The sequence below is a fragment of the Watersipora subatra genome, chromosome 5 (assembly GCF_963576615.1).
Source record: "Watersipora subatra chromosome 5, tzWatSuba1.1, whole genome shotgun sequence".
Lineage (NCBI taxonomy): Eukaryota > Metazoa > Bryozoa > Gymnolaemata > Cheilostomatida > Watersiporidae > Watersipora > Watersipora subatra.
The window spans coordinates 30721209-30748627 of NC_088712.1; the positions used below are offsets into that span (position 1 = coordinate 30721209).

Consider the following 27419-nt stretch of genomic DNA (forward strand, 5'->3'; position numbering starts at 1 on the left):
AATGACAGATTGTCTTCTTAAAATAAGTTTAGTCGAAAATAATACTACAAATATTGGGCAAAAACAATAAGAATTATAATATTAATAGTAAGTTTTTACCTGTTAAATAGTTGTAACCTGACAAATAGTCTTAAATTTCGACTAATAGTCTACGAATTCGACAAATAGCCTGTCGGCAACAGCGGTTTCGACCATTAGTTTTTCGACTAAATCTCTTTTTCCCACACCTTTATATTATTAATTAATATATTTTTAGCTGCTATTATTCGCACACACTCACCCTTTTAATATGGTTTTTATGTATTGGGGATCTTAGGACGGATTCTGTACCTATCTATTCCTGGTTTTACAACGAGCCCATTTTGGTTCTTACTAGCGAGCAAAGTTTTAAGCTCTGCACAAAATATGTAATTACAAGACTTCAGCAGTCACGGTATAATAAAGTTTATTGATCCAATTAAAGATTAGCTATTACAAAAATTTAATAAAACAAACGTGTTCGCTAAATAAAAGCCTCGCGCCACGAGTCTCCAAGCATGGTTATAGGTTCTATGTAAAAAAGACATATTTATGCCTCCTTCCAGGCTTTGCACCCTTGAGAGTTACTTCCGCTGGAGTATCACCACCCACATGACTATTAATTTTATACCATTTTATAACAATTTTTGTAGCAGTTCCTTTTACTTTTCTCTAATGAGCTAACTATCGAGTAATTTTAAGTAGGCCAAAGCTTCAAACATACATGCATATACTTATTTCAAAGTGAATTACGATATTTTTCATGTTACACTGCCAGTTTTCGTCGTACTTTTCCGAATTTTTTCATTGCTAATACTGCTGTACTAACTATAAAAATCAGGGAATTATGAATAATTTTGACAACTACTATTCTGTTTCAATTGTTACTTGGAACGAAGACAAACCTCTATTATACTTACCAAACGTGCTGTGACTCTGCTCCCACGTTTCAGCTGTTTAAATTTAATGTTTTTTTTCTTCTGTAAATTAGGTAGAGTGTATAGACAGGCGAGCAGCTCCGACACTTAATCACTTTTGCCGAAATACTAAGACTGGAAAACTATACTGCATGATACTTAGTTTGATCATTTTAAACATTAAACAGCTCCCTGAAAATGACAACGTAAAGGTGTCCACATCACGAACAACCACTGAACAACTGCCAAACACCCATATAGTTTATTGAGAATGTTGCTATTAGAATCAGACTGAAAAAAAGTCTATTTAAGGATATATATTATTGACGCATTCTCATGGCAGCCAATTCCGTATAATTACATTGTTGCTCAAAAATTGAGTAAAACTGCGCTTTTTCCGGCCAGAGAAGCCATTACGTGTTTTATTATCTACAAGATTAATTATGTAAGGTGTTTTTAACTTTGAAAATCATGTAGGGGGCTTACGTCATTTTTTGGTGAATTGATATCAGTTCTAATATTTGGTTTGTCTTATAATGTACTACTTCTAGAAAGGCTTGGGACGTTTTATATGCATTAGCAGACAAATATTTCTTCTCTTGTAATTATTTATATGACTAAAATACACCTAAGTATTGTTAAAACTTTCTATAAAAAGCTTATTTCAGTATGCTGGCATAAACAGTTAGCTTCTAGCTTTAATGAAAGAACATTGTTTTGTTAAAATGTTCGGTATTATAAAATCTCACAGCTATTATGTTGGCTCAATAGTTGTGATGTAATATCTAGGACTAGGTGAAAGCTTGCAGAAAAATTTGTTCCTGTCAGTTAATTGAATGCAAATATTTGCCTAAATGTATTTAGGAAAACTCTATTTTAGTATCGTGAGAGTTAATTCTATCTTATTCACATATTATTCCCTGAATCAATATTAATAATCCTCCACTCAATATTTTAATGTGATGTCAGGTACCACAGTTTTACAGTTTTAAACTCGATGTCAGTGTTTAATGGGTCACCTTTTAAGTCTTTGCTTTTGCATCCAACAATTATGTAACATGCTGATGCAATAATCTTTACTACAATAAGAAATGTGTTTGTCCGTCTGTCTGAAGCCTTAAATAAAACCGTAAATAAACAAATTCCATCACACAAGAATTGAACCAGCATGATCAGATCACCAGGCAAGCGCGCTACCATTGCACCACTCAACCAGCTTTTCTTATCTATGGATACTTGTGCACATCATTATTACATGTGATGATCTCTCACTTTGCGCAGGACTGCCAGTGCACTAGTAAATATAATGTAGTGGAGCAACAATCTTACACTACAATGAATTGTGCACCATAACATATACAAAATAGATATGGCTCCATGAGATGGCTTGCAACAGGGGTTCTCAACCTTTTTCATTCAGTTCTCTCCTTATACCTTTTAATAAATTTGATTTTCCTTGCACTTTTAATTAACATGACTAAAAACATCCGATACAAAATATAATCCCATTTTATTGTACATATCTAAACATATAACAACATATTATTAATTCTTATACAGTACGCATACAGCACACCACAATACATGACCTTTGGTTTGGCAGTGAATTGGTTTATGACTGGATTAACTTACTATCCAATCAAAATCTGGATATATGTGTTTACATATATCTGGGTTCTGACTAGTAGCTCATTATTAGCAACTAGTATTATAGATAAAACCAAAAAGTTAAATGATGAAACCCAAACTCACACGGCACTGCAGGCCATACCGGTAAATTAAAAATTTAACAAACCAGACACCTCGCTGTTCCCCCCTTGTATATTCAAAATTCCCCCCAGGGGGAGTTCCTTCCCGGTTGGGAACCCCTGGCTTGCAAAGTGCCATATATGCACATGTATTTACCATGACGTAATAAGTGTATGCCCCAAGACATTTTAACCTGGTTTTTTCCTTGACAATAGGACAGAAGACAACGACAAATGGCAGGTGCCAAGCTACCTACCATGGGACCCAAAACACGCTACAGTTCTGTAGAAAAGGAAATACTCTACAATCTAGGATTGTTTATTATGCTCATGCTCTTTGGAAAGTTTTGTTCTTTTCTCTGGAAGTTTAGGTAAGTGCTGATCAGATATTAGCTGATCAAGCATATATAAAGCTGATCAGATATTTTTTAAGTCTTATAATATGTTAGTTAAGGCGTAGTTGATGAATTCACTTTCACTTGGGTTACTTCTACTTTGGTCAAAAAGGATGGCAGTAACTCGGGGAGTGTCATATACTGGTTTTTTATATTTGTGGTACTGTAATACAGTAACTCGCCTTAATTTTTCATCACTAAAAAAGCAAGGTATAAAAAGAATGCAATTTTTGGACATTCAATATTTATCGTTGGGATGTTGGCTTGTTGCTATTATTTGCTTGGAGAAAGAAAACTGAGTTATTCTGTACATGCCTCACTCTTACCTGGCAGTATTGTCAATTGAAATACTTAGCAGCTCGCTAGTGTTTATATCTTGTGTGTTCTTTGTGAACTGTTTCTATGTACTATCGAAAACTGAACAATTATATACAACAACCTTTTACATAGTATTCCCCTGTGAAAGCTTTCTAACTTGGTTAGTGAATATTATATGTGAAAAGTGCCCCTCTATTCAACCCATGGATGTTCAAACATAACTAATTTCCCTTAACGACTCATCTAATATTGTCACACAGTCCCTGGTTGTTGGTATCTCTTTCACAGATACTTCAAAGTTGCTTAAAGGTTGACTTGCAACAAAATTCACATTACAGTTATTTGGTATCAAAAGATTCACCGTGTCTTACTCTGCTGTTTTGTAGGTGCAAAATATGTGGAAATGTGATTACAAGCTCTTCAAAGCTCAAAAATGAACAGCTAATCGCCGCCATCACGAAACTGTCGTAGAATAGAATCCCTTTCCAAAGCGGCTCAAATGGGACGTAATTGAACAAGATGGCTTCTGTTTACACTTTCATGTAATCTCATTCGTCGAAATGTTTTCACAAATATACTTCACGCATTCAATAAAACCATGTCTATTGTCCTTACGCGTCTGTTTCATCACCATTGTAATGCTGTCACTTTGAGCACTGATCTCTTAAAACCTATCGTGATAATTCGTTGAATTTTTTAACCTTAGCTCGAAGGAGTGCATATCATTCTCTGATAAACATGACAAGGCTGTTGGTCACCTGTGATAGTCGAAAAATGCTGCAGACATTGTTCGCGCTGTTTGGCAGGAAGTATGGGTCACATGATCAGATTACGACTAGACAAGTAGACCAAGCCAAAACAAAACTGTAAAGTAGCGAGCTTCTATTTTAATACGGGATCTTTGATAAAACCCGAAGTGTTTGTCATAAACTAGTGCTACGAGAAGTTTTATATTGAGCCTTTTATTGGCCTTTCAATTTACGTGAGAACATCACGTGTCAAAACAATAACCAAATCATTTGAGTATGTCAGAGAAATAAATTGATTCCAATCTACGGCAGTTTCGTGTTGGCGGCGATCAACTGTTCATTTTTAAGCTTTTAAGAGTTTGTAATCACATTTCCTCATATTTTGCACCTACAACACAGCAGAGTAAGACATAGTGAATCTTTTGAGACCAAATAACTGTAATGTGAATTTTGTTGCAAGCCAATCTTTAAGGTAAAATTTTCAACCGTAATATTATGTGTGCGAGGCTATCATATGATGTAGTTATGTTCTATTGACTACAACTTTAAGGTTGAGAAGCTGTCATATGATGTAGTTATGTTCTATTGACTACAACCTTAGGGTTGACAGGCCATCATATGATGTACAGTCATACGGCGACATACAAGCTTAAAATGCACTCTCAGACTGAGCTCGTATGTCAATTTACTCACATCTCAAGGCACGATTTCCTATATAAAATATCCAAGTACAAATTAATCCGTTAGCATACTATAAAAAAAACACCTAAACAGGATTACATTTGAAAAACGTTTTTCAATTTTTGTATTTCAGTACATTCGCGAAAAAATGACAAATACCTATTTAGTTGTTCTGATCTGCAATAAAATGTAACATCACTATGTACACCACTTTATGGAGTTTTTACCTTCGAGACAGACATTTTGGATAACAACCGTCTGAGAGAGACTTGAGAGCAACGCATTTGGTACAGTAAACTTTTGTAACCCTGCGTAATAGAAACTTTGAATTTAACTTGAATGAATTTATCTTATTAAACACACACTTGAAGATAAGTTTTAATCTTTTACTAAACTTACTTTAATTTTTTCGTAATATTTTTGTAGTATTCGTTTGCAGCCACGTTTTGCCTCCTGCACCCTATAACTTTTAGCCAACCTTTTAAAAACTTTTTCAAACTGATATAAGGAGAAAGATCGAGCGATGCTGTTCTTGAAAGCTGCCTCTTGCATACTTGGCCATAAACATGTAGTGGTCATCGACAACCGGCTCGTATCTCAAAGATGACTCGTATCTCAAGGAAGAAACTTACTCTAAGGTCAGCTCGTATCTCGAGCTTCTCGTATGTTTGGACACTCGTATGTAGGGGTATGACTGTGGTTATGTTCAACAAGCAGACGGATGTCAGCCAAAGTATATTTATCGTTTGGAGGGTAATTGGATAAACCTGTTTATTTCACTGTAACATTTTCCTTCATGATCTCTCCTGCTGATTTGGTGGAGGCAGCTATGAATGTCTGTCACTGCTTAAAGTTTTTCACATAAATTATTTTACCATTCAAGACTCATCATAGAATTGTGGTAAGTCTGGACATGGGGACAGTTGTGTCATGCTCTCATACACATACAGTTGTGGTAAGTCTGGACATAGGGACAGTTGTGTTATGCTCTCATACATATACAGTTGTGGTAAGTCTGGACATGGGGACAGTTGTGTCATGCTCTCATACACATACAGTTGTGGTAAGTCTGGACATGGGGACAGCTGTGTTATGCCCTCATACATATACAGTTGTGGTAAGTCTGGACATGGGGACAGCTGTGTTATGCTCTCATACACATACAGTTGTGGTAAGTCTGGACATGGGGACAGCTGTGTTATGCTCTCATACATATACAGTTGTGGTAAGTCTGGATATGGGGACAGTTGTGTTTTGCTCTCATACTAGCCTTTCATGGATAGAATTTCATATACCTGTTATTAAATTTATCATAGCTTTCTAGATGTATTATAATCTTTTATATTATGTTTAATATTATTTTTATAATTTTAGAGATTCAGTTCTATGTGGTCAGCCAGGCTTGTCTGGTTCAGTACCACATCCATTGTGAGGTTGCAGGTTGGAAATTATGTCTTTCATGTCTGCCTGAGTTCATTTTGCTTCTGTGTTGTTATAATGTCTGTCTAGACATGCTCATTTATGGGATATTAAAGCATAGCTACCGTGAAACCTTTAATTGAATGTCACCTCTATTTGAATGCCCCCTCTATTTAACCACCACTATGGGAGAAAGGCTGAAAAATAGAGCGCCACCCTCTAGTTGAACGCCACCTCTATTTGCCCGCTACTTTGACAATCTTTGATCTTAATGAACCCATAATAGCAAGTGATCAGTAGAAGTGTCCACAAAATCATGTTAATAACGAATCGTGTACATCAATAACAATTTATTCTCTCTTGTCTAACTACAAAGCTTCTCGTTTTTTTGTTGTTGAAACTTTGAAAGCTACACCATAGAAATAATTAATAATGATCTCAGGCTATTAGTATTTCCCTGTTTAACACGGTCTGTTACTTGGAAGTACATGTATATTTTACTGTAATTATTGGATATTAATAGAATTGTAAAACTTCTAATTAACCATCCTTTAAAGTAAGAAAAAACCTTCACAAAACTAGCCGAGTTCCTAAAATATGAAGTTGAACCAGCCATGACCATCCTATGTATATGCATTAAAATTACTTGCTTTCTTACCTTGTATGCCTGGAGTATCTGGAGTATATGTCTTCGTCATCTTTTGATGAAAGCAAAGGATAATGGTTAAGTATGTCTTTAAGAACCTATTGAGAGAAGCTTTTTTTGGTTTGAGTAAAATGAGAAATAATTTTCTTATACATGTTATGATAAGGTATGGTGAGAGAGGGAGTCGGTTTAATTTTGCAGTCATAGGGGCCTAAATAGTTGCTGCAAGTAAACAAGCTAGCTGAGATGTCAAATATATGTCTATGTCTAAAGCTCCTGTCTACACTCATTTTCAGAATCGAGTAACTGCATCACAAGTGGTAAATAAAAATTTTTCAAACTTTTCTGTTTAGACACTAAAAAAACATCATCCAATTGCTATAGCGAAATACCAAAATGTTGTTTTAAGTTCTGTGTGGTAGCATAGCAGACTAGAGTTGTTGACTGTAATTCTTAGTACTAGGGCTGATTTGTTGACTGTAATTCTTAGGATTAGGAGTGAGTTGTTGACTGTAATTCTCAAGACTAAGGGTGAGTTGTTGACTGTAATTCTCAGGATTAGGGATGAGTTGTTGACTGTAACTCTCAAGACTAGGGGTGAGTTGTTGACTGTAATTCTCAAGACTAGGGGTGAGTCGTTGACTCCTCATCCTTAAGACTGGGAATGAGTTGTTGATCCTCATTCTCAAGACTGATAGTGAGTTGATGGGCCTCTTTTTCAAGACTGGGAGTGGTTGTCCCTTGTTCTCAAGACAGGGGGAGTTGTTGGCCCTCATTCACAAGATAGCTTTTGAGAACGCTCATAGCAGGAATTCTGCACCACAAAACCTAGAATGCAGATCAAAAAGTGTAAAACAGTATTTAATTAAAACATGATGTTTTTAATTCTAACAGAAATATTTATATAATCTTCCGTGCTGCTCTCTCGAATTTACCGCTGTACTATAAGAAACAATTATATAGCGATCATGCATGCAAATGACTTATTGCTAATTTTTTTTACGCCTAGCTGGTTTATACGTTTTGCCAGTTATAAAATATCATTTCTTTGTTAATGATAGCCAACACCAGTCATGACCAATGATTTGTCTCATTTGATATCCAACATCAACAATGAACAAGGTGAAATACATTCACTGTTTTCATGCTTCGAATGGTTTCGGAGTCGCGTCCACACCGAATTATAGAAACAGGGAGGGCGCGAATTCGTTGGCAGTGGTAACTCTGAACTCATTCCAAGTGTGGAAACACAGTGATTAGGTGTTGTAGCCACATTTGTGTACAGCGCATGTTTTCAGGATTAAATGACATAGCGCTAGTGATATTCTATGCTTTGGATGTGGGAATACTCCTCCTATTAACTCGGTGAAGGTTTTGTATGACTATTGAAGGCTCTACAGGAAGTCAGTAAAAAGACACGCCGTACCCAAGAGGGCTCGTGGGATCAAGGCAGCTCGGAGCAAGGTTGCCACCAATCAACAACTCATTGTAAGTGAATAGATGATCACATTTTGTTTTTCTGAGTTTCAGAAGTATGTGTATGTTGAGTACATTCAGAAGTATGTGTATGTTGAGTACATTCAGCAGTATGTGTATGTTGAGTACATTCAGCAGTATGTGTATGTTGAGTACATTCAGAAGTATGTGTATGTTGAGTACATTCAGCAGTATGTGTATGTTGAGTACATTCAGCAGTATGTGTATGTTGAGTACATTCAGCAGTATGTGTATGTTGAGTACATTCAGAAGTATGTGTATGTTGAGTACATTCAGCAGTATGTGTATGTTGAGTACATTCAGCAGTATGTGTATGTTGAGTACATTCAGAAGTATGTGTATGTTGAGTACATTCAGAAGTATGTGTATGTTGAGTACATTCAGCAGATTTTAATATATATTTGTAAATACAGTAGACGCCCCTACAAGGTAAGTAATCCATTCCTGGAACATTTACGTTATGGGGATTTTATGCTATGCGAATAGTAAACATGTTCATTTATCCGAACATGTAAATTGTCGTATCTATTCTAAGATCAGTCTAAGATCTTCTCCGACTCACTCTTTTAACCCTTCAAGAAAAAGAAAAACTAGACTTAATGTTTTAATTTAATGACTGTACCATAACTGTACCATAACTGTACCATAACTGTACCATAACTGTACTATAATTGACCATAAAGACTGTACAGTAACTGTGGTATTATTGGTTTGTATCGGCAACTTTTCTCCTTTTTCTTATCACTTTCACTCGGTTTATGGTCCATGACTAGGGTAACTATACGATAGGTTAAGGTCCATGATTATGATAAAATTACGATAAGTTAGCGGGAGCCACACTTTCTATGTCACTTTACATTTGTTTGTTCCTATTTTTCTTCTAGACAGCAATGTCTATTCTTCAAAGGGAAAATGATAAAAACATTTTATTCTTCTGAAATCAATCAGCGCTGTCTGTCAATCTATATATCCGTCGTCAGGATACCTTTTGACGAAACTACAACTTGTGACATTCAGCTTGGTATATCGATGCTTTAAGATCTGCACGTTTGTGTTAGACTATTATCATTCAAACCTAAAGGTGGCCGTTATCGATCGTCTTCAACTATTTCTGAATGATTGTGCGGCTACTTATTCTGTGTGCTTTATCGACAAAAAAGATAATTGATAAAAAGAGCCTTATGGGTTCTTTTTTTTTCCAAGTTTGGCACTTGTGAAAGCGATATTTCTAAGGCCAGCTACGAGATTATTATTATTCAAATTGAATTTCAGAACTTTTATCGACTTGCCACTTTACGCTATATGCTAATTTTTACGTAGTACGAAGCAAAAACTTTACATAAATTCTTTACGCTAATTCTTTAAAGTTGGAATTATTTTTTAAAACGATTTCAAAAGTTGATATGGCCATATTTAATTTTGTAGAACTTGAGAAGTAATTGGTATTTCTTTAAACTAAAAATTGCATCTTATTCAGCGCAAAATTTCCTTTCTAATGATATATATAAAATAGCTAGCTTTACTGAGTTCTTCCATTCCATAAAAATGAGAAAAAGGTTTAGAGTAGCAATTTTTAAATCGCTCCCAGAATGCAGGAGATTATTGGCTATAAAAACGAAAAAGCAATATTACACATATTTTATGATCTCTCATGTTAGTCATGTACATCATAGTTAGCCCTGAAACCTTGTCATCATAGTAGCTTTACTAATTTGCTCTACAGAAGACATGTTTTCATCAAGCGCCGAAATGAGTTACCAGCAGCGTTGTGGGAGTTGTGTAATCAATGCTTTTTGTATTCTTTGAAGCTTAGATTGGGTTCTTTCAACTTCTTTGTGAGTTTATACTAGGTGAGTTTTTTTACTTGGGCTATTTCTAGGCTATTTATAAGAAATTGTTTCTCGACCTAATACTGAGAAATTTCCGAAACCAAAAGCGCCTCTAAAAACGATAGTTGGGTAAGGGTAAGGGTAAGGTGAGGCTAAAAGGTAAGGCTAAGGTAACTTACCAGTCAATTAGGTTGATCTAAAACTTTCCTAAAAAGCTTTTGATTAGTTGCAGCGGAATCAAAACCTTCTGAAGATTTCAGAAAACAAGATTATCGGTTGTATTACTTGTTTCATAATAATAAGAAGAATTAAACCTGATACTTGGCTCTGGCAATTTAGGCTTCGTTTTTATGGCCGATTTTGTAATTCTCTACAGGAAATACAGCCGAAGAACACGGCTAAAAAAGTATTGAGCTATTGTTAGTGGTTGCCATGCAACAAACGAGTGAACTGCGCAATGTCAGAAAGCCGCATAATGAGACTTACCGACTTTGAAGAGTTCAGTGGAATTTACATTCTGGGAGCGTTTATTGTGAAGTCGATCTATTATCTGATAAACTATTATATCTTGATTCGAACTGTGTGGCTTGTTCATTTTCCCCCCTTGAACTTCTTATTTGATTATTATAAAATTTGTTTTTGAATTCCTTCAGATTTAACAAAATTCATACCATTGCTCATTAAATTGCTTTCAGATCTTGTAAGTGTAATGGGTATGTGAGGCATTCAGTACCCCTGAAAATTGTAGGAAATTACTATAGTTTTCACCTTGGTTGGGGTTCACGAGAGTGCATGGTAACAAAAGTTGGTTAGGGTTTGCTGACAAATGTATATATTCCGTAAAACCTTTAATTGTACGCCATGTCGCTCTATTTTTCAACCCTTCTTCAATAATGGCAGTCAAATAAAGGTGGCGTTCAAATAGAGGCAGGCGGGGTATTTTTTAAGTGTCTCGTCAGAATTTTGGGAAGATAAATATAGCCCTTTTATGAGCGAAGCGAATGTCTCCTATATTATGCCCTCTTTTTTCGGGGAGTGACATTAACCCCTTAGAATGCAATAAGTCGGCTAACTCACCTCCAACTTATCAAAGATCTCTAAATAAATATGCATTGAGAAACCAAGAAATATCTCTACTAGTTGATATCTAATGCTTGCAGTTTACGTGCGATGATATTATAGCCTGTGTCCCTCTTTGCAACTTGCAGTTTTTAATTTTCATTTCATTCTAACTTTGAAGACATATTTTCATTTTTATATCTATATTTACCATTTATATGTTGCATGACAGCTCATGCACTTAGTTATATGTTTTCTACAGTTTGCAGCAAAAACTAACTTTTTATGTGCAATAGAAGAGGAGTTATGAGCGTTGATCAATTGTAAGATCAACTAGTAGAGATATTTCTCAGTTTCTCAATGCATATTCATTAAGAGATCTTTGACAAGTTGGAGGTGAGTTAGCAGATTTAGTGCATCCAAAAAGTTTAATCTCGCTCCACCGGAAAGAGATGGCAACATATAGGCGAAATTCGCTTCGCTCGTAAAAGGGCTAAATTTATTTTCCCAAAATTCTGACGAACAATTTGAAAAATGCAACATCAGCCTCTATTTGAACACCACTTCCAATTGACCGCCGCTATAGGGGAAGTGTTGAAAATAAGTAAATGTTGTATATAAATATGGTATATAGATCTATTTCTCAAAGTCTTTGTGTATGTGTGTACTTCGATGTGTCTGGCTATAGCTATTAAAAGTTTGGAATGAAGGATCCGTATAGCAGAGGATTTGATCTCAGACCCTCCAGTTGGTCAGCCTAATCCCTTAGCAATTCAGCCACATGAACTTGGTGGATCCATTAGGCAATATATGCCATTATATGAGTGCAAATACGCTACTGCTCTCAGCTCTTCGTTATGAAGCAACGTAACGGCGCTTTTATTAGTAAGCTTACTCAAATTAGCCTTTGGCAATGTGCCAGGCTAATGGAAAGTGGCAGGCAACTACATTACCGCTCATTGTTTATAAACTGATTTTAATACCCGTGCAACGCCAGACATTCTGCTAGTATAGTATAAAGATATACATGATGTACATATACATAGATGTGTATATATATACACAGTGCATGCTTCTGTAACGTAAACCTCCTTCAACGTACATTCTGCTTAATGTAAAGAATTTATGTAAAGTTTTTTATTCGTATTATGTAAGAAATTTCATATTACGTAAAATGTCAAGTCAGTGCAAGTTCTCAAATTCGACTTGGATTTACCAGAGTCCCATTGTTAGCCTTAAAATGTCGTTATACCTCTCACCACACTTGGGAGAGAAAATGATTTATAGGCATATCTCTGTTAGATATACTAGTACCCTGGTAGTCTGGTGTGCCGATAAAGCATGGAGAATAAGTAGCAGCACAATTATTCAAAAATACTTCGAGGCGGGCGATCAATGCAGATGGTAAAGTGTCATGGGCAGTCTGAATGTCACGAATTGGTCTCATTGAAATCAATCTGTCATCCTAATCGCTAACACTGGCTTTGGAAAAACAGACGGACAGACAGACACCACTCATTCGATAGTAAATAGACAGTGCTATTATTTTTCCAACATAGACTCAGCTGTCTTTTTCTATTTAAAAGGCCATAGAGTGAACTTGGGAAGAATTTGCAATATTAGGCAATCCCTATAACATAAACTATAAAACCCCTATAACGTATAACGGGGCATCGTATAACTTGCTCAGATTCTAAATGCTCCTCAAATAGGTTTGGTATTTTTATGTCTCATTATGATCATCTCCAGCTCTGGCTTGTTCATCAAGTTTTGTATCACAGCTCAATCTGTTTGTTTATGTTGCTAGGTAACTGGCTTTTCACTGGAGGTTTCGTCTAGGACTCTAGTTTCGCTATGATGTCATCATGTGTGTACAAACGTACTTGTTGAGTTGCCCTGCTGCTAGCAATGTAACGCTGGGGCACCCTTCATTTAAAAGCAGCCCTTCTATATGATTGTATGTAGTACTTTACAGGTTCACTCTATCGTGGTGTCTAATTACTCTCGTCATGTACTTACTACGTTGTAGGACACGACTAGGATGCCTCAACACGCACACCGGGTGAAATCTCTGAAGGACTTTTTGGCAACATTGTCTATCGGTCAACATTACGCTGTTCGGAGGATATACTTAGGCTATCCTTTGTATCATCATATTCTTATATCGGGTATGTCTATGGATAACTCTATCATAATAAGACTATCTTTCCTCGTGTCAACTGATAGGTAGGTATTTATGCCATATTGCGCTTGGTTTATGCGTTTAGAGGTAAATACCGCGTTTATGGTTTATTCTATGAAATGCTAAAGTCTTGTTTAGTTAGGAGCAGCTGATGTGCAGCTGTAATAGTGCTTGGATGAGTGGTTTGGTGTGCCTGACCTGTGAGCAGCAGTTTAGGATTTTATTACTAGAAGGGCCAGAGCTAGTTATTAGGTATTTGTGTGGCTTTTGCTTCTGATCTTTTGTAATACCTGTCATGCATAAACTAGCTATCGTGCCATGTTGAAAAACATCCCTTTTCAACAAGCACCAGTCAGAGGAGGAGTAGGCTCTCTCCAGCTAAAGTGTTGTTCAGCGGAGCTGTTTTTTTCATTAGTGAAACATCGACCCAGGCTGCTGGGTCGATTAAAATGTTGTTAAAATCAGAATGTTGTTTGCATGAGTAGCTCTATGTTTTTTTTTACTCTTTCTATTAAACAGATCACACAAGCAAGCATGTTCATGTCATACACTACAATGGAGAAGCTGGTGTATTCCTCAAAAGTGGCTCCAAAATATTTGGTCATGTGAGTGTAATACTTTCTATCTCTCTATCTCTCTCTATCTCTCTCTCTCTATTTATCTCTCTCTGTCTCTCTTTCCTTTCTCTATCTCTCTATCTCTTTCTATCTTTCTATCTCTCTGTCTCTCTCTATCTCTCTGTCTCTCTCTATCTATCTCTCTCTGTCTCTTTCTCTATTTCTCACTCTATCTCTCTCTCTCTCTATTTCTCACTCTATCTCTCTCTCTCTGTTTCTCTCTCTATCTCTCTCTGTCTCTCCCTCTCTCTCCTTCTCTCCCTCCCTCTCTCTCTACTTCTCTCCCTCTCTCTCTCTCTCTGTTTCTCTCTCTATCTTTCTCTGTCTCTCTCTATCTCTCTGTCTCTCTATCTCTCTGTCTCTCTCTATCCCTCTCTCTATCTCTCTCTATCTCCCTCTCTCTCCCTCTCTCTCCTTCTCTCCCTCCCTCTCTCTCTACTTTTCTTCCTCTCTCTCTCTCTCTCTCTCTGTTTCTCTCTCTATCTCTCTCTATCTCTCTGTCTCTCTATCTCTCTGTATCTCTGTCTCTCTCTATCCCTCTCTCTATCTCTCTCTATCTCCCTCTCTCTCCCTCTCTCTCCTTCTCTCCCTCCCTCTCTCTCTCCTTCTCTCCCTCTCTCTCTCTCCTCTCTCTCCTCTCTCTCTCCTCTCTCTCCTCTCTCTCTCTCTATCTCTCTCTCTCTCTCTCTCTCTCTCTCTCTCTACCTCTCTCCCTCTCTCTATCTCACTCTCTCTATCTCTCCTTCTCTCTCTATCTCTCCATCTTTCTCTATCTCCTCTCTCTATTTCCTCTCTCTATCTCTCTCTATCTTTCTTTATCTTTCTCTATCTTTCTCTCTATCTCTCTCTCTATCTCTCTCTATCTCTCTCTATCTCTCTCTATCTCTCTGTCTCTCTCTATCTCTCTCTATCTATCTCTCTCTATCTAACTCCCTCTATCTCTCTCTATCTAACTCTCTCTATCTCTCTCTATCTCACTCTATCTCTCCTTCTCTCTCTATCTCTCTCTCTCCATCTCTCTCTCTATCTCTCTCTCTATCTCTCTCTAACTCTCTCTCTCTCACTCTCTTGTTTATGATTCCAGTCCTGTCTTACATATCCATGGTCATGCACACGCTCGTGCTCAAGTGCCAGACCAAGTTAGGGTTGCTCGTATACTAAGCTTGACCTGCTATGAAGTCACCAAATAAATGTAATGTGAATTTTGTTGCAAGTCAACCTTTAATGTCATGCAGGGCTCAATAGTAGATAACTCCTACACATTAATGTCATGCAGGGCTCAATAGTAAATAACTTCTACACATTAATGTCATGCAGGGCTCAATAGTAGATAACTCCTACAACCAGTCAGTGTTCAGATTTGAAAGATGATGTCACATGTACCTTGTTTGGCTTTTTAGGTGATAGAAGAAAGTGTCGAAATCGACGATTCTCATTATTTTGACATTCCAAACAATCTCTTCGTGATACGCGACCCTCGGTATCCTAGCGACAAGAACACTATTAATGGCATACTTGTTAGAGCTAGAGAGAGGATAGGAGAAAACAGATATGGCATCACATACAATAACTGTGAACATTTCGTCAGGTATACTCGCTTGTCGCATCCTTCTAATAGCATCCAGTGATTTAGAAGTGTTCACAATGGTTTCTTCTTTTAAATCTCGTGTTTCTATTAGCATTTGATAGGGAAAAATGGTTTTTCCCATTTTACTAGTTGGTTTGTTACCATAATGAAAAACTGCCAAAATTCTTTAACGCTGTCTCCTAACTGAAATGGTTTGGTAGTGTTTGAAATTATAGAGCAAACTCTTGAATAATGAGTATCAATGTGCAAAAATGAAGATAAGATAACTCCAACAATCTAAAAGCGTGGCAAAAGCAAAGCTCACATTTGGATTTATCTGAACTATGAGAATATGAAGTGTAAATTTACGGTTTGAACCAACTTTACGACTCACTGATTCCCTTGTTTATAAAAATGTGAGTTTCAACTCCTGCATCAAGATCACGCTTACATGTTTATGATATATATGTTTCGGTAGTAGATAACTCCCACAGGTTAACATCATCAGAGCTCAATAGTGATAACTCCTTCACATTAATGTCATGCAGGGCTCAATAGTGATAATTCCTTCACATTAATGTCATGCAGGGCTCAATAGTAGATAACTCCTACACATTAATGTCATGCAAGCCTCAATAGTAAATAACTCCTACACATTAATGTCATGCAGGGCTCAATAGTAGATAACTCCTACACATTAATGTCATGCAGGGCTCAATAGTAGATAACTCCTGTAGATTAATGTTATTCAGGGCTTGAAAGTATGCTAAAAGTAGGATCTTCATAAACATTGTTTAGGGTCTCTTGTTTAGCGTGCTGTATTTGAGAAGATTTAAGTGCATTTAGACAAAAATGTCATCATGTTAATATTGTCGAGTGACATGAAAAATATTTCACATTTACTGACTGCAGGTGGGCGCTGACAGGTAAACCTGATTGTCAACAGTACTACATGTCCAATATGAATGAGAAGGTCATGGGTGCTATGGTAGATGAGCTTCCCAATATTGGCGCTAGGTATGTTATTGCAACGCCTCACTAGTAACTTGGTGTGCTATTACCATACATCATCATATCATCATTACTTGCATAGATAGGGGTGTGTTTTGCTATAAGACCCGCTATTGCGTTTACCGCCTTTGTTAGGTTTGGTATTGCAGTGCCACAGTGCCTAGTTTTTGATAGGCTTGGCATTCGTTTAAAAATAGTTGTAAGCTCCTTTTCTTACTCTTTGATAATAGCCAGTTTTTCATCATGGATTTTAAATTTTATGCAAAATGGCTATGCTTTGGATATATTCGGGAAGTCTCACTAGGGCCAGTTTTTTTTAATGCATGACGTTTATAGAGTTATCTATATAGCGCAACTACTTTCTGCAGAATGTCTATGAAACTATGCAAGGAGTTGCTCTATGCCATCACGATGGGTGTGGAGAGCTTAGTCTTACAGAACTCCGCGAGACTTGTACAGCACACTGCCTCGGCTAGTGTCTCCAGTATATTGAGTACTGGAGCAGCAACACTTGGTATGTACTATGTGTTCACCAGCTGCTACGCTCTAGTGTGGTCAAGGTTGCCATTTGATTTCCGTTTCAACTTCTTTTTGCTTTCTTACATACTTTAGTAGTTGATAATTTAATGCATCTCCTACTGGTCATACGATTGGTGTCTTTTGATGGGAGAGGTTTTGTGAAAGAAGCGTCTGAACGGTAGCGTATGAACGATAGCGTATGAACGATAGCGTATGAACGGTAGCGTATGAACGGTAGCTAAAAGATACATTCTTCTGTCTAGAAACATGTTTTTTAATTGCTTTGTTTGAAGCCTTGAGAATTAAATACACACTGTGGAACTTGCTTCTTCTCTCTCCTGAATATGTATGGATGAACATGTTTTAATCTTACATCAAGTTTATTATAATGACTAAATGCAGGTTGGATGTCACCGGTAGAGGCAGCATTTCTTACCTTCCGTATCTTAGACTGGAAATATCACATGTCTCGGGGTACCATGAATACTCATGACTACAACAATGCTAAGGTAGGAGCATGCTTAAGGGTATTAGCACTTGCTAGTGAGTGTCATGGATAAGACTAGGGTTAGGCCTACTTGCTAGAAGGTGTCATAGGTAATATGTACATAGAATCATACCTCCAAAACTGGAGGTTCTGAGATCGAGACATCTGCGAAGCAGACTTTTTATTACTAAAACTATTGCTATAACTGGACAGACAGACAGACACTCACATTTGAGTGTTAATAACATTGAGTCGGTAGAGTTTAAGGTTTAGAGCTGGAGCGGTAAATGGTCAAGCTGTAAAGGGCGAAGATGTAAGGTAGGTCAGTCTAGTGTGGGTTGCGGTTAGGAAGAAGTCAGATGGCTATCAGTAATGGCCGGCGCTAACCTGTCTATGGTCTCAATTAACAAAAGTTCTCATTTGTTGCAGGATAAAGCCATAACAGGAAGTGTCTTCTCATTGGTCTTCGCTACACTCGGTGCCATGTTTGGTCAGGTGATCATACCTCTTCCCGCTATGGGTGCAGTGATTGGCTCCTTTTGGGGTGGATTCTCTGGCAGAATATTTGGTATCTTGCTAGCTGGATATGGCATTGCTCTTAAGGTAATTGCTTTATTTGTGTTTGTCCGTATAGTTTAACAGGAGAGATCATAGATCTTGATGGAGTTAATGTTTGTCCGTATAGTTTAACAGGAGAGATCATGGATCTTGATGGAGTCAATGTTTGTCCGAATAGTTTAACAGGAGAGATCATAGATCTTCATGGAGTCAATGTTTGTCCGTATAGTTTAATAGGAGAGATATCATATATCGTATCATATAGCGGAGTTGATGCCATTTGGTGTTAAAAATTAACTTTTACACAATTTTAGTAAATCTTATCAGAAAATATCAATATTCTTCTATCAGTTGCGAGTGTTTGTGACATTTGAGGTGATCTGACTGCCAGGATGTTTCAAGTCTAAAATCGACAAACCTTGATCGCGGTTAAATAAAAGTGACACAACCATTCCAGTTAAATGTCGCTTGTTGCTAGTGAGAAAACAATCGATTTATATAAATTGGAGTTGTCTCCACTCCATACAGGACTCGTACATTTCTATTGGTTTCTGTTCCTGCGCCATTTTCACATTGAAGAGATAGTTTAGCCTGGCATGATAAATAGATAGGGGAGGGTGGTTGCTGTTTTAGTTAGTCATAAATCTAATGCTTTTAGCTTGTCACATAGCTTACTTGTTCCATTTACACATTTTATAAGGCCTCTAGCTCCAAGGTCATCGTTTTTTTATGTCGCATTCATAGAGAAGACAAATCTAAATGTTTGACCAAGTAAATGCATACTATAGCTCATAAAATGACTTGTGGTGTAAATATGTTTGCAGCAATGCCTTTTTGGTCTAATGGGCAGACCCAAAACACTTTTTTCGGAATATAAAATACTTCTTGGTTATGAGCTTGTTGTCTATACATAGGAGAGAGCGTTTTTTTGTCATAATCTTCATCTATAGCCTAAGAACTATAAGTTCCCAGAGGGTAGCCACAACATATGTATCTTCATCTATAGCCCAAGGACTATAAGTTCCCAGAGGGGAGCCACAACATATGTATCTTCATCTATAGCCCAAGGACTATAAGTTCCCAGAGGGGAGCCACAACATATGTATCTTCATTTATAGCCCAAGGACTATAAGTTCCCAGAGGGGAGCCACAACATATGTATCTTCATCTATAGCCCAAGGACTATAAGTTCCCAGAGGGGAGCCACAACATATGTATCTTCATCTATAGCCCAAGGACTATAAGTTCCCAGAGGGTAGCCACAACATATGTATCTTCGTCTATAGCCCAAGGACTATAAGTTCCCAGAGGGGAGCCACAACATATGTCCAGTTATAGCAATTAAAATCTAGCAATGATAAATCTGCTCTGCACTGGATTTGAACTTTTGATTATTGCAATCAGAAGTTTGCAAACAGGCGCACCTATCCACAAGATTAAACCGTTCTATCTGAGCTATTTGCTTTACGGTATCCTTATCGCTGTTGCAGGTTACAAGCTAAATGGGTATGTACTTTTTATTAGGAATTAATATTACCTTTTGCGTTTTTTCTTTTGAAATTTGTTAAAAACCATTTCAAAATCCATTATTTTTTTTTACTTTGTAGTTTTCAAGTGTGCCACTTCAATTTTAAGTTTTCTGTTAGGTGACACCTTCAACTTTCTGTTCCTCCTAAGGTCATTCTGTAAAAGCGAAAATCATTTCACATGGAGGGTTTTATATTGCGTTATCTCGAGTAGGAATTGCCTCTACATTGTCTCTCCATTCAGTCAGACAAAGTACCCTCACGCTGCACTGCTAGATGTTTGTACCAGTATCGTCCATCAAAACTGAATACTAGGTCGAATTCAAAATTTCCTGGAATGGAGTTGTATACACTTGCATACTCGTACGATGGAAAAACCCACTGCAGCGTTTGCCGGGAAACACCTCCGGCGTGTTGTTACAAAATTTCAGGTTGCTATGACAACGCGTTCTCACATGGGCCGACGATATGTCAAGGTCTGTTGGGTGCCTCCGGCGATTTCAAAACAATTCATCGTCATGTCTAATAAGAAACGGCGTATTTGCATTAAATTTTGTGTGAACTTAGGAAAAACAAGGATACTATGGCCTTCAAAATAAAGTTTTGATCACTCCTGAAAGCTTCCTTAAAATCGTTGCGAGCGTGTTTCTTGAGCTCTTTTTAATCATCAGTTAGCAAGCGTGGCACGAACTTTGCTGCGACTCGTCTCATGTTTAAATTGTCAGTTAAAACTCTTTGAATGGTTCCAAACCAAGTCGTCTCTCCAGATATCTCTCTAATGGTTAAACGTTGATCTGCCATGACTAGTGACCTCGCACTGTCAATTGACGAGCAAGTTCTTTCCGACGCCGATCTGCCATACCTTGAATCACCTTCAGTGCTGTCTCTACCTTCACAAAAACGCTTGTGCCACTCAAAAAAAATTTTTTAGAGCAGCATCTCTTAAAGCAATATTTAATATTTCAACTGTCTGAGTACTTGTTTTCCCTAATTTAGCACCAAATTAAATGCAAATACGCTGTTCCGATTGATTAGACATGATGATAAATTTGTTAAAAAGATCGCCGAAGGCGACTAACGGACCTTGACATATCGTCGGCCCATGTGAGAACGCGTTGTCATAGCAACCTGAAATTTTGTGCCAGCACTCCGGAGGTGTTTCCCGGCTAACGCTGCGGTGGGTTTTTCCATCGTACGAGTATGCAAGTGTATACAACTCCATTCCAGGAACTTTTGAATTAGACCTCGTACAACGAGCTGCTGCAACAGTAACCTTGTTCACACATACTTTACATAGACATTGTTATTATTAATTCAACATATTCATGATTTTTATTTTATTCTCTTAAATACATTTAAACACCTAAACAAGTTGAGTTCTTCTCTTTCTTGTTATAAGAGTTAGTATCGAGTAAGTATAGAGTTAGTATCGAGTAAGTATAGAGTTAGTATCGAGTAAGTATAGAGTTAGTATCGAGTAAGTATAGAGTTAGTATAGAGTAAGTATAGAGTAAGTATAGAGTAAGTATCGAGTGAGTATAGAGTAAGTATAGAGTAAGTATCGAGTAAATATAGAGTAAGTATAGAGTGAGTGTAGAGTAAGTATAGAGTTAGTATAGAGTTAGTGTAGAGTTAGTATAGAGTTAGTGTAGAGTTACATTGTTACATTGACATTCACAGTAACAGCATGTATTGGATCAGCGATCCTTGTAGATTTTGACTAGAACTTCGCATTTTCCTAAAGTTTTTAAAAAAGGTTTCTGCTCACCAAATCTTATTATTTCAGGAGAAGTTTCTATTTGATGTCAAGTACAGGCGTGTGAGGCTATCTGTGTACAGGAACCTCAACAAGACTATAGACAGATGTAAGGGTGGCCTCCTTACCATCCCCGACCGACTCACTGTCAGCTTCACTAAGAAAAAAATGTGTTAGACTTATTTGGGCTTGCCATTAGCTGAGATACTTGCGCAGAGCTATAACTGTATTTCTCAGTCTCATATCTGTGAACTTGTGGCGTGTGTGATTGATGATAAAAGCAGGGTCCACTCTATTGTATTAAAATTGAACAATCTTTTTTGTCTAGTCATTTTTGTTAGTCGATCATTCCTCGAGCCAAATTAACCTACACTTTTATAGACTGGTAGTTCATGCGAATGTTTTGAACTTGAAAGGTTTTTTATTTTTGTTTTGTAAATGGTTGCCCATGACCTAAATGTTCATGACCTAGTTGCCCATGACCTAAATGTTCATGACCTAGTTGCCCATGACCTAAATGTTCATGACCTTGTTGCCCATGACCTAAATGTTCATGGCCTAGTTGCCCATAACCTAGATGTTAATAATCTAGATGCCAATGACCTAGTTGTCCATGATCTAAATACCCTTGACCTGGAGATTTCCATGACCTAGATGCCCTTGACCTAGATTACCATGACCTAGAGCAATTGTATTTTAATTGTTAAATTTATAATTTTTTATCATGATAGCTAAAATTAAGTGAAAAAATTAAAACATATTTACTAGATGGCTCTGTGCAATTATATAGAAACGTTTACTGGACCTGACTGGATGGTAATCATAATACATGTTTTTTGTATTATTTTGTGTTATACCCATGTTTTTTGTACTTGTATTATTCTGTGTTATATCCATGTTTTTATCTGCCTAAAGCACAAGCAATGCACCGCACACTATGACAACTCACTTCTATTTTACTTGCCATATTACTATTATTATAAATGTTTTGAAACTAAAAAACTTTCGCTCACTTTGTGCTCATTTTAGAGAATTGACATTCTTGTATTTCTTTTGATGACTGCTGTTTGGAATAAATTTTATCTCAACCTCTCTCGTTCTGTGTGCCTCCTGTTTTCTCAAGTACGTAATATAAAAGAAAATGCACATATTTTATAATTTGATTTGGATAGTAAAGAAGTATATTCACTAGCATTCACTCCAAAAAATCTGAAAAATAAACCGGGTGGAGTAGCGGATGAATCTACCAGCACACTGTGATATAATTTGCCCATTAGTGTGCGTTCCTCAGATTTATACTGTTCCAAGTGAGATGCTGGACTACTTATCACCAAATGCCCTTAATGCTGAGGAGCTAACTGGGTTATTAGATGTTTGCTGTCTAATATACTCAGATCGTATCTCCAATCTGCCTGATCATACATTACATTCCAACCACACCTTCAACTAAACACCAACATCTTATCAATCCTTATTATAGAACAGCTTTATGCAAAAAGAACTTCCAATACACATAATTTTACTGTGCTCTACTAGAACTAGCTTGTAGGATTCCTCGGCACTGGGTCTCCGGTTTTTGGGAGTTGAAACTGCATTCTTTGCCTGGTTTCTCGAAGTGAATTACAGATAAGCCGAGTCTATCTTGTCGTTACTCTAGTAGGCCTACCAATCACTTGCAATAAGTTGGTTTCAAACCATTTGTGAGATACTGATTCCAGTACTTGGTTTTTCAACGAGCTGCTGTCTCTCTTTCACCTGATGTTCAACTCAGGAGGTTTCAGCGCATTTCCCAGTCAAGTATTCAAGCTGCTGTTACTGTAAAAGTAAACAGCAGCTTGAATACTTCACTGTTTTCCTACATGACTGGGTGTTTTTCTATTCCTTAGGCTCTGAGGAATGCGTGAAGGGGTGTATATCAGGGGTGTATATCAGGGCTTCTGGATTGAGGATGTGAGCAGTGTGAATGCACTGGAACGACAGATTATCTCACTTTTTTGCAGAGAGCTTTGAAAATTCTTGTTCCATGTGAAACAACATGCCTATGTGAATCGGTATTTTAATCTGTTCTATATATCAAAAATATATATTGTAATGTCATCAATCCTAAAAATGATCTGCGTATTTCACTCACAAGGAACCACATTTTGATCAGATAATAACAGTGAAGAGGCAAGAAAAAAAATCAAAGATCAAAAATTGAATTGTTTTTTATGTTGCTGCTGTGGGAAAATGTTAGAGTCTTTGTAGATGAACTCACAATAACATATTGTTTTCATATATTTTGGATATGTCTTTGTTTTATTATGTTACTTATGTATATTATGTTCATTATGTTTATCTTGTTATGTTTATTGAAAACGAGGGGTATGAGATTGCCCTCATCAGTTTTAGGGGGTTCAGCTTTGAAAATTAATAGGGGAAGCTACAGCCTATCCTATAGGGCCATAACCTATTATTTATAGGTTATCCACATAACCTATGAATAATAGGTTATGTGGATAACGCTTGGATTCCAACTTTGTACCTCTAGGTTTGTACTAGGTTTGTACTAGGTTTGTACTAGGTTTGTATTAGGTTGGTACTAGGTTTGTACTAGGTTTGTATTAGGTTTGTATTAGGTTAGTACTAGGTTTGTACTAGGTTTGTATTAGGTTTGTACCAGGTTTGTACTAGGTTTGTACTAGGCTTGTACTAGGTTTGTATTAGGTTGGTACTAGGTTTGTACTAGGTTTGTATTAGGTTTGTACCAGGTTTGTACTAGGTTTGTACTAGGCTTGTACTAGGTTTGTATTAGGTTGGTACTAGGTTTGTACTAGGTTTGTATTAGGTTTGTACCAGGTTTGTACTAGGTTTGTACTAGGCTTGTACTAGGTTTGTATTAGGTTGGTACTAGGTTTGCACTAGGTTTTATATATTACAATCAAACCTCTCAACATGATTGCCTTTGCATTTAAATTTCGATGAAACGCTGTAATTCAGTGAAATAAGCTGGTTAACAGTATAGTAATATTTGTCAATATAAGTGCGTCATTGACTTGAACACTTTCATTATGAACAGTTAACTTATCCTTGTCTAAAATGGCTATGAGTTTTATAACTGTTTGTTTTTAATTTTACTCTGATATTTTTTGCCCTGAGCTTCTCAACCATGAATGCTTTTCTATCAAACCGGTACGCTAGAGCTACCGGTACGCTAGAGCTACCGGTACGCTAGAGCTACCGGTACGCTAGAGCTACCGGTACGCTAGAGCTACCGGTACGCTAGAGCTACCGGTACGCTAGAGCTACCGGTACGCTAGAGCTACCGGTACGCTAGAGCTACCGGTACGCTAGAGCTACCAGTACGCTAGCGCTGCTGCTACTCACTAGCTGTACTTTAAGAGACCGTCATGCGTAATCACTATATCCATAATTATTTCATTGCTGTCCAAGGTAACTGAATAGTGTACTAGTAGCATGCTTGTGTTTAAATCTGAGGCCCCGGGTTTGATTCTTGTGCAAGGGAAGTTTTTCTAGCACTTTTATCATAGCTTCAGACGAGCGGGCGGACACGGCCTTATTATAGTAAACCTCTTTGGAACCATTAAAATAATTTGAACAAACCTCTATTCTACGGTTGCCAATGAGACTAACTGTCAAAACCTCTTGCAGTTAGAGATAAAGTATTAGAGGATGAGTGATTTTATAGTAACATTCCTTCTAGCTAGATACGACTGCCCTCATTTTTTACGCAAAACAAAGTATTGCACAATATGTTGTCATATGTCATCAAATTTCAGCTCCTCCCTTGGCTACCCGATCTAGTATCAGTCTATGAGAATATTTTATCACAAAGTGTGTAGAGCAAGCAGGTGCTAATTTTATAACGCCTATGCCACATATGGCAGATCACCTCTAGAATGTAGGCAGTGACAGGTGCTTGCAGGTGTCATGATTGAGATGATTAGAAAGTTCCTTATAATTTTTTTGTCCTACATCTTCACAGCTTGATTTTGTTTTTACAATAAATTATATATAACCTTTACAGTTTTGATTATGTAATCAAGTCTGCATATTAGTTATATACTATGTACTGTATATCAAAGGTTTTTATTTTTTATATCAAATTAACTATTTGATATATATGCCTAAGCAGCCTTTGAGTTAAATACAATGCTACGGTCGTTTCTAACCTTTTCTTGGTTACTGTCAGGCATTCATCAAATCGCAAGTTTGGTGTGCTTATATCCATCCCATTCGATTTGTTTATATCTTAATGTGACACCCTCTGACTTTTCTTCTATGCATTCATCGATTCTTATGCCAAAACAAGCAAGGGAGAGTCTTTTTTAGCATTTTAAATGAAGAATTAACACAATTTGAAGCTTGTTGTCTATCAATATGAATACCAACATGTTGAACCGATATTTGGCCTATGAATATTTTGCTCAATTTTTTTTCTAAATTAAAGAGTCACCCAGAGTCATTCTATCATTATTTTGAGATTTCGTTTGTTGTTTGAGGGGATCCGACTGCCAAAATGTTTCAAGGTTAAAAATGATGAAACTTGATCACGATTAAAACACTCCTAAGAGACGTGCCCAGACTTCTCTGAAAATAATATTAATAATCGTGCATATTGTTTGGCAATAAATATAGGATCTCATTAGAATTGACTACTCATATATTTAAACAGAATTTAAAGGAAAATGATGAGACAATTTCTAATCAGCCTATTTTTAAATCATTTGAAACATATTTTCAAATGTACCTGAGGTTATATTTGAAGTTTTATTTCAACAATCACGAGCAAATATAAAATAAATTATATTTAAATAGAGACTCGTAACACTGCAACACTAACGCAATACCGCATGTTGTTGTATCGAAAGAGACAAACCAGAAACTTTTGACGTCAGAAATCTTTTTCTTTCGAGCTTTTCCCCAAGATCATGTTTTGCCTATTTTAATCTTCAAACATCTTAGCAGTCAGATCATCTAAAATAACAAACAAAATTTCAGATGATAGCAAAATATTTATACTTTCTGTTAAGAACCTTTTGAAATCTGATGTGAGTCTTAAGTGCAGTCTGATGTGAGTGCAGTCTTAAGTGCAATAAACTCATATATCTCTTACGAGCGCATCAAGGAATTAGTTCTTAAACGTGATGAATAATTTGAGCAATCATTTGGTTTTACAACTAAAATGATGTTCATCTGTCTTACATTATGGGACACTATCAATACTTGATTTATACTAATCTACTCCGCTAAATAGTCTGGTCACATCCATTTGCAAACTTAACATCTCTCTGAATATCTGTACACTTCTCAATGACTAAACCCATAGTGATAGAAGATGGTTCTACTGATGGAAGAATCTAATGTAATCATTTGGTTTAACAGCCAGGCTGTGGAGTGGCGCGCAACCATCTGTGCCACTCCACAGCTGATCTACATTTTGGATAATTTTGCAGTTAGTTATTATATCTGATGATCTCTCACGGTGCAGAGGAGAGCCAGGGTAATAGGTAAGCTAACAATAATCATCACATTTAAATAGACAATCAAGGTGACACCTCAAAAGACCAATCACAATCAAGGGTACAATTTATTAATCAAATTGCCGCTTGTATGCGAGTAGTGTGAATCTCAATAAACCAATCAAACTCAAGTATCCTTCCATTTGACTCCATTTAAAACATCAAGCCGTTCAATCTTGTGATTTTTACAAACCCAAAAAACTATTTTTTTGGAACAAACAGCGATGGCATCATACTTGCTGGTGGCTGATCCCATCGCTTACGCCTTACAGCTATGATATGCACGCAAAACATGCCTACAACTAACCACTGTCTAAGCCAAAAAGTAACCAAGCTCTAAACCTTAATATAAATGCACTTGTCTATCAATTGAGCTCTCACCACAAACAGCTGCGTAA

At 36.9% G+C, this 27419-nt stretch overlaps 1 protein-coding gene across 1 annotated transcript; it reads left to right on the forward strand.

Annotated features, from left to right (window-relative positions):
- The first annotated feature begins 413 nt into the window (after positions 1 to 413).
- Positions 414 to 22591, forward strand: LOC137396393 (uncharacterized). Its single transcript, XM_068082650.1, has 11 exons — positions 414 to 433; positions 2900 to 3054; positions 8283 to 8379; positions 13306 to 13444; positions 13978 to 14063; positions 15476 to 15663; positions 16555 to 16659; positions 17022 to 17167; positions 17575 to 17681; positions 18089 to 18262; positions 21530 to 22591. The coding sequence occupies exons 2-11, from the start codon at positions 2918 to 2920 to the stop codon at positions 21674 to 21676; spliced, it is 1326 nt and encodes a 441-aa protein (XP_067938751.1). The 5' UTR covers positions 414 to 433; positions 2900 to 2917; the 3' UTR covers positions 21677 to 22591.
- Positions 22592 to 27419: the final 4828 nt, after the last annotated feature.